The following is a 14,904-nucleotide window of genomic DNA, read 5'->3' as shown; positions in this document are numbered from 1 at the left end:
AACCTTATGAATCACAGAAGTTGTATTTCAATCCACTGATAGTTGTTTGATAATGATATTGGTGAAGGATTAATTGTAGAGAAGTGTGAAGAAAACAATCCTCTGCTGATGCTATCTAAACTGTGTTGTTGCATAATTTTCTATTTTTTATTTCATCCCTTGTATTTTGCTTTTGAGTGAATGTTTATTACATTTGATATTATAATGAAGCCCATTTAGCTTCCGGTCTCGCTATTAATTTCAGTCAGCAGATGAAGAAGGTCTTCAGTTATGACACAGATGAGCAGAATTACGTGAATGGAGCACAGATGTGCAAGTGGGATGGAGCAACTAATAATCAAAGTGGTAAGTGAAGTTATTCACATTTGACCATCAAACCTGACTGCCTCAGATCTTGCTGTATAATGAATTGGCATTTTGTGAATTACTTGGGCGAATTTGTTGAGAAATATAAGCAGTTCCCATATGGAGGTCACCCAGACAGAAGATGAGATGTTAATCCACGACCCTGAGGGTGGTCTCATCTTGGCACAAGAGGAAGCCATGGAGCAACACGTTGGAATGGGATATGAATCAGAATTAAAATGCTTTGCCACTGTGAAATACCACTATCCGCAGATGAAGCAGAGGTGCATGATGAAGCTGTCCCCAGTTTCCGTCGAGTCTCACCAATATCGAGGAGGCTGCATCAGGAGTACCAGACACAATAGATGACTCCCGCATATTCACTGGTTAAATATTGCCTCATCTGGAAGGACTGTTTGGGACCCTGAATGGAGGAGAAGGGAGTACGTGAACAGGGGAGGTGTAGCACTTCGGAGATCAGTAGGGAGGGATGAATGAATAAGGAAATCACGGAGTACGTGATCCCTGTGAAAAATCAGAGGTGGGAAGTTGGTAAAATACTTTTCATGGTAGCAGGCTTTTGGAGAGGCGCTAGTTGTGGAGTGTGACGTGTTGGGTACGAAGGATCATTGTGTGGTATGTGTGGACAAGAGAAACGTCATCACTGTTAAGGTGGAGAGGGGGGAGAGATGTTGAGAGTTTACAGGGAATTGTGTGGAAAAACAAAAAATATCCAGTGAGCAAGAACATCTTGTAAATGAGAGAGGTCCAAGGAGGATTTTCCCACTGGTTCAAGCTGACAAAAGTGCAACAGAAGCTCAAGTAACAACACTTTACAATAGTGGTATGCAGAAGAGCATCTCTGAATGCACAATATGTTGATCCTTGAGGTGGACGTGCTACATCAGCAAAAGGCTATGAACAGATATTCAATTTATACAGATAGTGAAGAAAGTGACTGTGATTTATTTTACATGTCCTGTTTCACACAGTCAGATACACATCAATTATAGTGCAAGAGATTGTCAATTGTTCAATTACTGAGATAGGATTAGGATATTGCAGGGCAGTTCAAGCAGCTAATTGTTGTAGGAAAGTAGCTGATCCTGAACCTTGGGATGTGGGATGTCAGGTTTCTGTATTTAAAGCAGCAAGAAGAGAGCATGATCTGCATGGTGGTCACACTTCAGAAAAGATGCCCAGAAATTCAGTTAGTCCGGTACCACCAAAAGCCGAGAGTGGTGGATGATTGGAGTTTTACTGGAAGTGCTTTCTTTTTGAGTTTGTTAATATGGAACAATGGAGTAACTATGACTGTGACCTCTGGAAGAATCTATAGGTGTCTGTAGCTAATGAGATTTCACCTGTACAGAGTAAACAGTACTTACCAATGTGCCAGGTCTTCATCCATGTATTTATGCAGCTCTTGCAAATTGCCAAATCATACACAGCTGAAAATTTGCTGATGTACTGATTGTTTATCATATAGGTCTATATGTTCCACCACTGGTAATTCCTCAGAATATTTTATTTGATGGACTAATTTGCAGTCAGTCTTTTCAAGTTCTGATGTATTATGTTGCATTTTTATTAATTATAATATCTCAATAATGGTTTGTCATCAACAGATCTCAGACCTGTCCGTGCAGCTGAGAGAAATCCTGCCAAATTTGCCGCCTTTTCACAAGAACTATATCAGACATCAGAAGTAGATAAAAGGGAGGAGAGGTCAGGAAATAGTTCTGTTCTTATAATATACATTTATCGAAGAATGTAGCTGGATGAATAAGGTATTTTTATTAATGTTCTCTGATTTTATTTAATATTTTAACTTTATGAATCGCAGAAGGTGTATTTCAATCCACTGATAGTTGTTTGATAATGACATTGGTGAAGGATTAATTGTAGAGAAGTGTGAAGCAAGCAATCCTCTGCTAATGCTATGTAAACTGTGTAGTTGCATAATTTTCTATTTTTTATTTCATCCCTTGTACTTTGCTTTTGTATGAATGTTTATTACATTTGATATTATAATGAAGCCCATTTAGCTTCCTGTCTCGCTATTAATTTCAGTCAGCAGATGAAGGTCTTCGGTTATGACACAGATGAGCAGAATTACATGAATCGAGCACAGATGTTGAAGTACGATGTAGCATCTAATAATCAAAGTGGTAAGTGATGTGATTCACATTTGACCATCAAACCTGACTGCCTCAGATCTTGGTAGATAATGAATTCACATTTTGTGAATTACTTGAGCTTGTTGAGAAATATGAGCAGTTTACATATGGAGGTTACCAAGACAGAATATAAGGTGTTAGTGCACGAACCTGGGGGTGGTCTCATCTTGGCACAGGGGGAAGCCATGGAGCAACACGTTGGAACGGAATATGAATCAGAATTAAAATGCTTTGCCACTGTGAAATACCACTATCAGCAGATGGAGCAGAGGTGCATGACGAAGCTGTCCCCAGTTTCGGATCAGTCTCACCAGTATTGAGGAGGCTGCATCAGGAGTACCAGACACAATAGATGACTCCAACATATTCACTGGTTAAATATTGCCTCATCTGGAAGGACTGTTTGGGACCCTGAATGGAGGAGCAGGGAGTATGGGAACAGGGGAGGTGTAGCACTTCGGAGATCAGTGGGGAGGGATGAATGAACAAGGAAATCACGGAGTACGTGATCCCTGTGAAAAATTGGGGGTGGGAAGTTGGTAAAACACTGTTTGTGGTAGCATGCTTTTGGAGAGGCGTTAGTTGTGGAGTGTGACGTGTTGGATACGGAGGATCATTGTGTGGTATGTGTGGACAAGAGAAACATTATCACTGTTAAGGTGGAGGGGGAAGAGATGTTGAGAGTTTGCGGAGAATTCTGTGGAAAAACAAAAAATATCCAGTGAGCAAGAGTTCAGTGTGCAAAAATGTCTTGTGAAGGAGAGAGGTCCTAGGAGGATTGCCCAACTAGTTCAAGCTGACAGAAGTGCAACAGAAACTCAAGTAACAACATGTTACAATAGTGGTATGCAGAAGGGCAAGAGATTGTCAGTTGTTCAATTGCTGAGGTAGGATTAGGGTATTGCAGGACAGTTCAAGCAGCAAATGGTTGTCGGAAAGTAGCTGTTCCTGAACCTTGAGAGGTGGGATTTCAGGTTTCTGTATTTAAAGCGGCAAGAAGAGAGCATGATCTGCATGGTGGTCACAGTTGAGAAAAGATGCCCAGAAATTCAGTTAGTCTGGCACCACCAAAAGTCGAGAGTGGTGGATAATTGGAGTTTTACTGGAAGTGCTTTATTTTTGACTTTGATATTATGGAACAATGGAGTAACTATGACTGTGACCTCTGGAAGAATCTATAGGTAGAGTCTGTAGCTACTGAGCTTCTGGCTGTACAGAATATACAGTATTTACCAATGTGCCAGGTCTTCATCCATGTATTTATGCAGCCATAATTGTTTGTATCCTGAATATGCAAAAAGATTAAAACAACTGATGCACAGTCTGCACAATGTTTGTCTCTTTAGATTTATTTTCTGTGTCTCCCTCCAACTGACATTTAAATGCATTGTCTGTTTTTTATGTAGATATGCAATGGATAAAGTTGCATTAGAGATGGTGGTGGGAATGGGTAGGAAGACGTTGTTTAAATCTATGGAAATCTGTTCAATATATTGTTCGATCAGCTTAAGCAACTTCAGCTCTGCATTGTCTTTTTCAAATCAGGGAGTCACCCTTAAAGTTGTTTCTTTATATTCCAAAAGAAGCATGCCTGTGTAAAATTATCTTGAGTCATTTTACTCTCATGTTTTATACAGTATCTGCCTGATATCCTGAATGAGGAGTGGGAGAAACTTCACTAAACTTTCTGTGGTTAACAAGGCGTACGGTGTATTGGCCTTCATCAATCGTGGAATTGAATTTAGGAGCCGAGAGATAATGTTGCAGCTATATAGGAATCTGGTCAGACCCCACTTGGAGTTTTGTGCTCCATTCTGGTCACCTCACTACAGGAAGGATGTGGAAGCCATAGAAAGGGTGCAGAGGAGATTTACAAGGATGTTGCCTGGATTTGGGGAGCATGTCTTATGAAAATAGGTTGAGTGAACTCGGCCTTTTCTCTTTGGAGTGAAGGAAAATGAGAGGTCACCTGATGGAGATAAGATGATGAGAGGCGTGGATTGTGTGGATAGTCAGAGGCTTTTTCCCAGGGTTAAATGGTTGCCACAAGAGGACACAGGTTTAAGGTGCTGGGGAGTAGGTTCAGAGGAGAAGTCAATAGACAATAAGTGCAGGAGTAGGCCATTCGGCCCTTTGAGGCAGCACTGCCATTCACTGTGATCATGGCTGGTCATCCACCATCAGTATCCAGTTCCTGCCTTATCCCCATAACCTTTGATTCTGCTATCTTTAAGAGCTCTATCCATCTCTTTCTTGAAAGCATCCAGAGACTTGGGCTCCACTGCCTTCTGGGGCAGAGCATTCCACATATCCACCACTCGCTGGGTGAAAAAGTTCTTCCTCAACTCTGTTCTAAATGGCCTGCCCCTAATTCTTAAACTGTGGCCTCTGGTTCTGGACTCACCCATCAGTGGGAACGTAATTCCTGCCTCCAGCGTGTCCAATCCCTTAATAATCTTATATGTTTCAATCAGATCCCCTCTCATCCTTCTAAATTCCAGTGTACACAAGCCCAGTTGCTCCAATCTTTGAACATATGACCCGGGAATTAACCCTGTGAACCTACACTGCACTCCCTCAATAGCAAGAATGTCCTTCCTCAAATTTGGAGACCAAAACTGTACACAATGCTTCAGGTGTGGTCTCACCAGGGCCCTGTACAGCTGCAGAAGGACCTCTTTGCTCCTATACTCAATTCTCCTTGTTATGAAGGCCAGCATGCCATGAGCTTTCTTCACTGCCTGCTGTACCTGCATGCTTGCTTTCAGTGACTGATGTACAAGAACACCTCGATCTCGTTGTACTTCCCCTTTTCCTAACTTGACTCCAGATAATAATCTGCCTTCCTGTTCTTACCACCAAAGTGGATAACATCACATTTATCCACATTAAACTGCATCTGCCATGTATCCACCCACTCACGCAGCCTGTCCAAGTCACCCTGCATTCTCATAACATCCTCTTCACATTTCGCACTGCCACCCAGCTTTGTGTCATCTGCAAATTTGCTAATGTTACTTTTAATCCCTTCATCTAAATTATTAATGTATATTGTAAACAGCTGCTGTCCCAGCACTGAACCCTGCGGTACCCCACAGGTCACTGCCTGCCATTCCGAAAGAGACCCGTTGATCGCTATTCTTTGTTTTCTGTCAGCCAGCCAATTTTCATTCCATGTCGGTACTCTGCCCCCAATGCAATGTGCCCTAATTTTGCCCACTAATCTCCTATGTGGGACTTTTATCAAAGGCTTTCGGAAAGTCCAGGTACCCGACATCCACTGGCTCTTCCTTGTCCATTTTCATAGTTACATCCTCAAAAAATTCCAGAAGATTAGTCAAGCACGATTTCCCCTTTGTAAATCCATGCTGACTCGGACCGATCCTGTTACTGCTATCCAAATGTGCCGCTATTTCATCCTTTATAATAGACTCCAGCATCTTTCCCACCACTGATGTCAGGCTATAATTCCCTGTTTGCTCTCTCCATCCTTTCTTGGAAAGTGGGACAACATTAGCCACCCTCCAATCCACAGGAACTGATCCTGAATCTATAGAACATTGGAAAATTATTACCAATGCATCCACGATTTCTAAAGCCACCTCCTTAAGTACCCTGGGATGCAGACCATTGGTTCCCGGGGTCTTATCAGCCTTCAGATCCAGCAGTCTATCCAACACCATTTCCTGCCTGATATAAATTTCTTTCAGTTCATCTATTACCCTAGGTCCTTTGGCCACTATTATATCTGGGAGATTGTTTGTGTCTTCCCTAGTGAAGGGTAAGTTTTTTACTCGGAGAGTGGTTAGAGCATGGAATGGTCTGCCGGCAACAGTGGTGGAGGCGGATACAATAGGGTCTTTTGAGAGACTTTTGGATAGGTACACGAAGCTTAGAAAGATAGAGGGCTTTAGGTAAGCCTTGTAATTTCTAAGGTAGGGACATGTTCGGCACAACTTTGTGGGCCAAAGGGCCTCTATTGTGCTGTAGGTTTACTATGTTTCTACGTTAAATTATTCTTCCACAGTTTAAATCATATGTCGATGAGTGATCTCGTTCATTCTTTAAGGTCAAAGTTAAATAACTGCCCAACATCTTGCTGAATTAACTGAAGCAGCTCTTGCATATTGTCAAATCAAACACAGCTGATAATGTGATGATGTATAAATTGTTAGTCAAGTAGGTCTATATGTTGCATCGCTGATAATTCCTCAGAATATTTTATTTGATGGACTAATTCACAGTCAGTCCTTTCAAGTGCTGATGCGTTATGTTGCGTTTTTAATTGCGATATCTCAATAATGGTTTGTCATCAACAGATCTCAGACCTGTCCGTGCAACTGAGGGAAATCCTGACAAATTTGCCTTCATTTCTCAAGAACAATATGAGACATCAGAAGTAGATAAAAGGGAGGAGAGGTCAGATAATAGTTCTGTTCTTATAATATACAATTATCGAAGAGTGTAGCTGGATGAATAAGGTATTTTTATTAATATGCTCTGTTTTTATTTAATATTTTTAACCTTATTATCACAGAAGTTGTATTTCAATCCACTGATAGTTGTTTGATAATGACATTGGTGAAGGGTTAATTGTAGAGAAGTGTGAAGCCAGCAATCCTCTGCCAGTGCTATCTAAACTGGTTGCAAAATTTTGTATTTTTTATTTCATCCCTTGTATTTTGCTTTTGTATGAATGTTTATTACATTTGATATTATAATGAAGTCTATTTAGCTTCCGGTCTCGCTATTAATTTCAGTCAGCAGATGAAGAAGGTCTTCAGTTATGACACAGATGAGCAGAATTACGTGAATCGAGCACAGATGTGCAAGTGGGATGGAGCAACTAATAATCAAAGTGGTAAGTGAAATGATTCACATTTGACCATCAAACCTGACTGCCTCAGATCTTGGTGTATAATGAATTTGCATTTTGTGAATTACTTGGGCGAATTTGTTGAGAAATATGGGCAGTTCCCATATGGAGGTTACCGAGACAGAATATAAGGTGTTTGTCCACGACCCTGAGGGTGGTCTCCTCTTGGCACAGGGGGAAGCCATGGAGCAACATGTTGGAATGGGAATATGAATCAGAATTAAAATGCTTTGCTACTGTGAAATACCACTATCAGCAGACGGAGCAGAGGTGCATGATGAAGCTGTCCCCAGTTTACGATGAGTCTCACCAATATAGAGGAGGCTGCATCAGGAGCACCAGACACAATAGATGACTCCCGCATATTCGCTGGTTAAATATTGCCTCATCTGGAAGGATTGTTTGGGACCCTGAATGGAGGAGAAGGAAGTATATGAACAGGGGAGATGTAGAACTTCGGAGATCAGTGGGGAGAGTTGAATGAACAAGGAAATCGCAAAGTACGTGATCCCTGTGAAAAAACGTGGATGGGAAGTTGGTAAAATACTTTTCGTGGTAGCATGCTTTTGGAAAGGCGTTAGTTGTGGAGTGTGACGTGTTGGATACGTAGGATCATTGTGTGGTAGGTGAGGACTAAAACTTCATCAGTGACGGTGGAGAGAGGGAGAGATGTTGAGAGTTTACAGGGAATTGTGTGGAAAAACAAAAAATATCAGTGAGCAAGAGTTCAGTGCGCAAGAACGTCTTGTAAATGAGAGAGGTCAGAGGAGGATTTCCCACTAGTTTAAGCTAACAGAAGTGCAACAGAAACTCAAGTAACAACACATTACAACAGTGGTATGTGGAAGAGCGTCTCTGAATGCACAATACGTTGATCCTTGAGGTGGACGTGCTACATCAGCAAAAGGCCATGAACAGACATTCAGTGGCGACTGAGTGTAATTTATACAGATAGTGAAGAAAGTGACTGATTTATTTTACACGTCCTGTTTCACGGAATCAGATACACATCAATTGTAGTGCAAGGGATTGTCAATTGTTCAATTGCTGAGATAGGATGAGGGTATTGCAGGGCAGTTCAAGCAGCTAATTGTTGGAAAGTAACTTTTCCTGAACCTTGGGATGTGGGATTTCAGGTTTCTGTATTTCCAGCCACAAGAAGAGAGCATGATCTGCATGGTGGTCACACATGAGAAAAGATGCCCAGAAATTCAGTTAGTCTGGTACCACCAAAAGTCGAGAGTGGTGGATGATTGGAGTTTTACTGGAAGTGCTTTCTTTTTGACTTTGTTAATATGAAACAGTGGAGTAAGTATGACAGTGACCTCTGGAGGAATCTATAAGTAGAGTATGTAGCTACTGAGATTCCATCTGTACAGAATATACAGTATTTACCAATGTGCCAGGTCTTCATCCATGTATTTATGCAGCTCTTGCAAATTGCCAAATCATACACAGCTGATAATTTGCTGATGCACTAATTGTTTTTCCAAGTAGGTCTATATGTTCCATGGCTGGTAATTCCTCAGAATATTTTATTTGATGGACTAATTAGCAGTCAGTCCTTTCAAGATCTGATGTGTTATGTTGCACTTTTATTAATTATAATATCTAAATAATGGTTTGTCATCAACAGATCTCAGACCTGTCCGTGCAGCTGAGAGAAATCCTGACAAATTTGCCTTCGTTTCACAAGAACAATATGAGACATCAGAAGTTGATAAAAGGGAGGAGAGGTCAGGAAATAGTTCTGTTCTTATAATATACATTTATCGAAGAATGTAGCTAGATGAATAAGGTATTTTTATTAATGTTCTCTTTTTATTTAATATTTTAACTTTATGAATCAGAGAAGTTGTATTTCAATCCACTGGTAGTTGTTTGATAATGACATTGGTGAAGGATTAATTGTAGAGAAGTGTGAAGCAAGCAATCCTCTGCCAATGCAACACTCAAAACGCGCTGGAGGAACTCAGCAGGTCGGGCAGCATCCGTGGAAAAGATCGGTCGACATTTCGGGCCGAAACCTTTCGTCAGAACTGTAGGGGGAAGGGGCAGAGGCCCTATAAAGAAGGTGGGGGGAGGCTGGGAAGGAGAAGGCTGGTGGGTTCCAGGTGAAAAACCAGTGAGGGGAAAGACAAAGGGGTGGGGGAGGGGAAGCAGGAAAGGTGAAGAAGGAATAAGGGAAAACACAATGGGTAGTCGAAGGAGGCGGAACCAAGAGGGAGGTGGTGAGGCGGAACCAAGAGGGAGGTAGTAGGCGGCTGAGAGAGGGGGCAGAGTGACATAGAATTAGGGGAAAGGAGGGGGAGGGAATTACTGGAAGTTGGAGAATTCTCTGTTCATACCAAGGGGCTGGAGACTACCTAGACGGTATATGAGGTGTTGCTCCTCCAACCTGAGTTTAGCCTCATCATGGTAGTAGAGGAGGCCACGTATGGACATATCTGAATGGGAGTGGGAAGCAGAGTTGAAGTGGGTGGCTACTGGGAGATCCTGTCTGTTTTGGCAGATGGAGCAGAGGTGCTCGACGAAGCGGTCCCCCAATCTGCGTCCGCCACCTTCAACAGGACCCCACCACTAAGCACATCTTTCCCTCTCCACCCCTCTCCGCCTTCCGCAGGGATCGGTCACTCCGTGACTCCCTTGTCCACACGTCCCTCCCCATGGATCTCCCACCTGGCACGTCTCATAGAATAGTATAGCACAGTACAGGCCCTTTGGCCCACAATGTTGTGCTGACCCTCAAACCCTGCCTCCCATATAAGCCCCCACCTTGAATTCCTCCATATACCTGTCTAGTAATTTCTTAAACTTCACTAGTGTATCTGCCTCCACCACTGACTCAGGCAGTGCATTCCACGCACCAACCACTCTCTGAGTAAAAAACCTTCCTCTAATATCCCCCTTGAACTTCCTACCCCTTAACTTAAAGCCATGTCCTCTTGTATTGAGCAGTGGTGCCCTGGGGAAGAGGCGCTGGATATGTACCCCGAGATCCCTCTGCTCCTCCACACTACCAAGTATCCTGCCATTTACTTTCTACTCTGCCTTGGAGTTTGTCCTTCCAAAGTGTACCACCTCACACTTCTCCGGGTTGAAATCCATCTGCCACTTCTCAGCCCACTTCTGCATCCTATCAATGTGTCTCTGCAATCTTTGACAATCCTCTGCACTATCTACAACACCACCAACTTTTGTGTCCTCTGCAAACTTGCAAACCCACCCTTCTACCCCCACATCCAGGTCGTTAATAAAAATCACGAAAAGTAGAGGTCCCAGAACAGATCCTTGTGGGACACCACTAGTCACAACCCTCCAATCTGAATGTACTCCCTCCACCACCACCCTCTTCCTTCTGCAGGCAAGCCAATTCTGAATCCACCTGGCCAAACTTCTCTGGATCCCATGCCTTCTGACTTTCTGAATAAGCCTACCATGTGGAACCTTGTCAAATGCCTTACTGAAATCCATATAGATCACATCCACTGCACTACCCTCATCTATTTCCCTGGTCACCTCCTCAAAGAACTCTATTTGGCTTGTTAGACATGATCTGCCCTTCACAAAGCCATGCTGACTGTCCCTGATCAGACCATGATTCTCTAAATGCCTATCGATCCTATCTCAGAATCTTTTCCAACAGTTTTCCCACCACAGACGTAAGGCTCACTGGTCTATAATTACCTGGACTATCCCTACTACCGTTTTTGAACAAGGGGACAACATTCGCCTCCCTCCAATCCTCCGGTAGCATTCCCGTGGACAACGAGGACATAAAGATCCCAGCCAGAGGCTCAGCAATCTCTTCTCTCGCCTCGTGGAGAGAAGAGAATATTCCGTCAGGCCCCGGGGACTTATCTGTCCTAATGTATTTTAACAACTCCAACACCTCCTCTCCCTTAATATCAACATGCTCCAGAACATCAACCTCACTGATATTGTCCTCACCATCATCAAGTTCCCTCTCATTGGTGAATACTGAAGAGAAGTATTCATTGAGGACCTCGCTCACTTCCACAGCCTCCAGGCACATCTTCCCACCTTTATCTCTAATCGGTCCTACCTTCACTCCTGTCATCCTTTTTTCCTTCACATAATTGAAGAATGCCTTGGGGTTTTCCTTTACCCTACTCGCCAAGGCCTTCTCATGCTCCCTTCTTGCTCTTCTCAGCCCCTTCTTAAGCTCCTTTCTTGCTTCCCTATATTCCTCAATAGACCCATCTGATCCTTGCTTCCTAAACCTCATGTATGCTGCCTTTTTCCACCTGACTAGATTTTCCATCTCACTTGTCACCCATGGTTCTTTCACCCTACCATTCTTTATCTTCCTCACCGGGACAAATTTATCCCTAACATCCTGCAAGAGATCTCTGAACATCGACCACATGTCCATAGTACATTTCCCTGCAAAAACATCATCCCAATTCACACCCGCAAGTTCTAGACTTATAGCCTCATAATTTGCCTTTCCCCATTTAAAAATTTTCCTTGTCTCTCTGATTCTATCCTTTTCCATGATAATGCTAAAGGCCAGGGAGCGGTGGTCACTGTCCCCCAGATGCTCACCCACTGAGAGATCTGTGACCTGACCCGGTTCATTACCAAGTACTAGATCTAGTATGGCATTCTCCCTGGTCGGCCTGTCCACATGCTGTGACAGGAATCTGTCCTGGACACACTTAACAAACTCTGCCCCATCTAAACCCTTGGAACTAATCAGGTGCCAATCAATATTAGGGAAGTTAAAGTCACCCATGATAACAACCCTGTTATTTTTGCACCTTTCCAAAATCTGCCTCCCAATCTGCTCCTCTGTATCTCTGCTGCTACCGGGGGCCTATAAAATACCCCCAATAGAGTAACTGCTCCCTTCCTGTTCCTGACTTCCACCCATATTGACTCAAAAGAGGATCCTGCTACATTACCCACCCTTTCTGTAGCTGTAATAGTATCCCTGAACAGTAATGCCACCCCTCCTCCCCTTTTTCCGCCTTCTCTATCCCTTTTAAAGCACTGAAAATCAGGAATGTTGAGAATCCATTCCTGCCCTGGTGCCAGCCAAGTCTCTGTAATGGCCATTGCATCATAATTGCATGTATGTATCCAAGCTCTCAGTTCATCACCTTTGTTCCTGATGCTTCTTGCATTGAGGTACACACATTTCAGCCCTTCTACCTTACTGTCTTTACACCGTTTATTCTGCTTCTCTTTTCTCAAAGCCTCTCTGTATGTTAGATCTGGCTTTACTCCATGCACTTCTTTCACTGCTCTATCGCTCTGGGTCCCATCCCCCTCACAGATTAGTTTAAACCCCCCAGAACTATGCTAGCAAATCTACCTGCAAGGATATTGCTCCCCCTCGAGTTCAGGTGCAACCCATCTAATCTGTACAGGTCCCACCTTCCCCAGAAGAGATCCCAATGATCTAAAAATCTAAAACCCTGCTCCCTGCACCAACTCCTCAGCCACGCATTCAACTGCCACCTCCTCCAATTCTTACCATCACTGTCACGTAGCACTGTCAGCAATCCTGAGAATGCCACCTTTGAGGTCCTGTTCTTCAGCCTTCTGCCTAGTTCCCGAAACTCACACTTCAGGACCTCATCCCTCTTCCTGCCTATGTCGTTGGTCCCAACATGTGTCACGACTTCTGGTTGCTTTCTCTCTCGTACCAGGATGTTGTGCACCCGGTCAGAGACATCCTGGACCCTGGCACCCGGGAGACAACAAACCATGTGGGTGTCCTTCTCACGTCCACAAAATCTCCTGTCTGCTCCCCTGACTATAAGCCCTGTAAGCGCACGTGCTACGTCTGTCCCTACACCTCCTCTCTTGCCACCATTCAGGGCCCCAAACAGTACTTCCAAGTGAGGAAACACTTCATTTGTGAGTCTGTTGGGGTCATCTATTGCATCCGGTGCTCCCGGTGCGGCCTCCTCTACATCGGTGAAACCTGACGCAGATTTGGGGACCGCTTCGTCGAGCACCTCCGCTCCATCCGCCACAACAGACAGGATCTCCCAGTAGCCACCCACTTCAACTCTGCTTCCCACTCCCATTCAGATATGTCCATCTATGGCTTCCTCTACTGCCATGATGACTGAGTTTAGACTCAGGTTGTAGGAGCAACACCTCATACACCGTCTAGGTAGTCTGCAGCCCCTTGATATGAACATAGAATTCTCTAACTTCCGGTAATTCCCTCCCCCTCCCTTCCCCTATCTCTATTTCACTCTGCCCCCTCTCCCAGCTGCCTATCACCTCCCTCATGGTACCGCCTCCTTCTACTACCCATTGTGTTTTCCCCTATTCCTTCTTCACCTTTCCTGCCTATACCCTCCCTGCTTTCCTTCCCCCACCCCTTTATCTCTCCCCTTACTGGTTTTTCACCTGGAACCTACCAGCCTTCTCCTTCCCACCCTCCCCCCACCTTCTTTATAGGGCCTCTGCCCCTTCCCCCTACAGTCCTGACGAAGGGTTCCGGCCGGAAATGTCAACCGATCTTTTCCACGGATGCTGCCTAACCTGCTGAGTTCCTCCAGCGTGTTGTGAGTGTTGCTTTTACCCCAGCATCTGCAGATTATTTTGTGTTTACAATCCTCTGCCATCTAAACTATCTAAACTGTGCTATCTAACTATGCTATCTAAACTGTGTTGCGTAATTTTCTATATTTTATTCCATCCCCTGTAATTTGCTTTTGATGAATGTTTATTGCATTTGATGTTATAATGAAGCCTATTTAGCTTCCGGTCTCGCTATTAATTTCAGTCAGCAGATGAAGAAGGTCTTTGGTTATGACACAGATGAGCAGAATTACGTGAATGGAGCGCAGATGTGCAAGTGGGATGGAGCAACTAATAATCAAGGTGGTAAGTGAAGTGATTCACATTTGATCATCAAACCTGACTGCCTCAGATCTTGCTGTATAATGAATTCACGTTTTGTGAAATACTTGGGCGAATTTGTTGAGAAATATGGGCAGTTCCCATATGGAGGTCACCCAGACAGAATATAAGGTGTTAGTGCACGACCCTGAGTGTGGTCTCCTCTTGGCACAAGGGGAAGCCATAGAGCAAGACGTTGGAATGGAATATGAATCAGAATTAAAATGCTTTGCCACTGTGAAATACCACTATCAGCAGATGGAGCAGCGGTGCATGACGAAGCTGTCCCCAGTTTCCGATCAGTCTCAGAAATAGTCATAGTCATACTTTATTGATCCCGGGGGAAATTGGTTTTCGTTACAGTTGCACCATAAATAATAAATAGTAATAAAACCATAAATAGTTAAATAGTAATATGTAAATTATGCCGGGAAATAAGTCCAGGACCAGCCTATTGGCTCGGGGTGTCCAACCCTTCAAGGGAGGAGTTGTAAAGTTTGATGGCCACAGGCAGGAATGACTTCCTATGACGCTCTGTGTTGCATCTCGGTGGAATGAGTCTCTGGCTGAATGTACTCCTGTGCCCAACCAGTACATTATGTAGTGGATGGGAGG

At 43.7% G+C, this 14,904-nt stretch overlaps 1 protein-coding gene across 1 annotated transcript in view; it reads left to right on the top strand.

The window, feature by feature from the left end:
- LOC134338172 (centrosomal protein of 72 kDa-like) overlaps positions 1 to 14,904 on the top strand; it is an 81,284-nt gene that overhangs the window by 20,573 nt on the left and 45,807 nt on the right. Inside the window, exons 6-12 of the mRNA XM_063033784.1 lie at positions 245 to 345; positions 1,974 to 2,073; positions 2,419 to 2,516; positions 6,845 to 6,944; positions 7,286 to 7,386; positions 9,038 to 9,137; positions 14,174 to 14,274. Coding sequence (XP_062889854.1) covers positions 245 to 345; positions 1,974 to 2,073; positions 2,419 to 2,516; positions 6,845 to 6,944; positions 7,286 to 7,386; positions 9,038 to 9,137; positions 14,174 to 14,274 — 701 coding nt within the window. The remainder of the gene's footprint in view (positions 1 to 244; positions 346 to 1,973; positions 2,074 to 2,418; positions 2,517 to 6,844; positions 6,945 to 7,285; positions 7,387 to 9,037; positions 9,138 to 14,173; positions 14,275 to 14,904) is intronic.

This window comes from Mobula hypostoma, chromosome 26, assembly GCF_963921235.1.
Source record: "Mobula hypostoma chromosome 26, sMobHyp1.1, whole genome shotgun sequence".
In the NCBI taxonomy this organism is placed as follows: domain Eukaryota; kingdom Metazoa; phylum Chordata; class Chondrichthyes; order Myliobatiformes; family Myliobatidae; genus Mobula; species Mobula hypostoma.
This window is presented reverse-complemented; position numbering and strand designations above follow the sequence as displayed.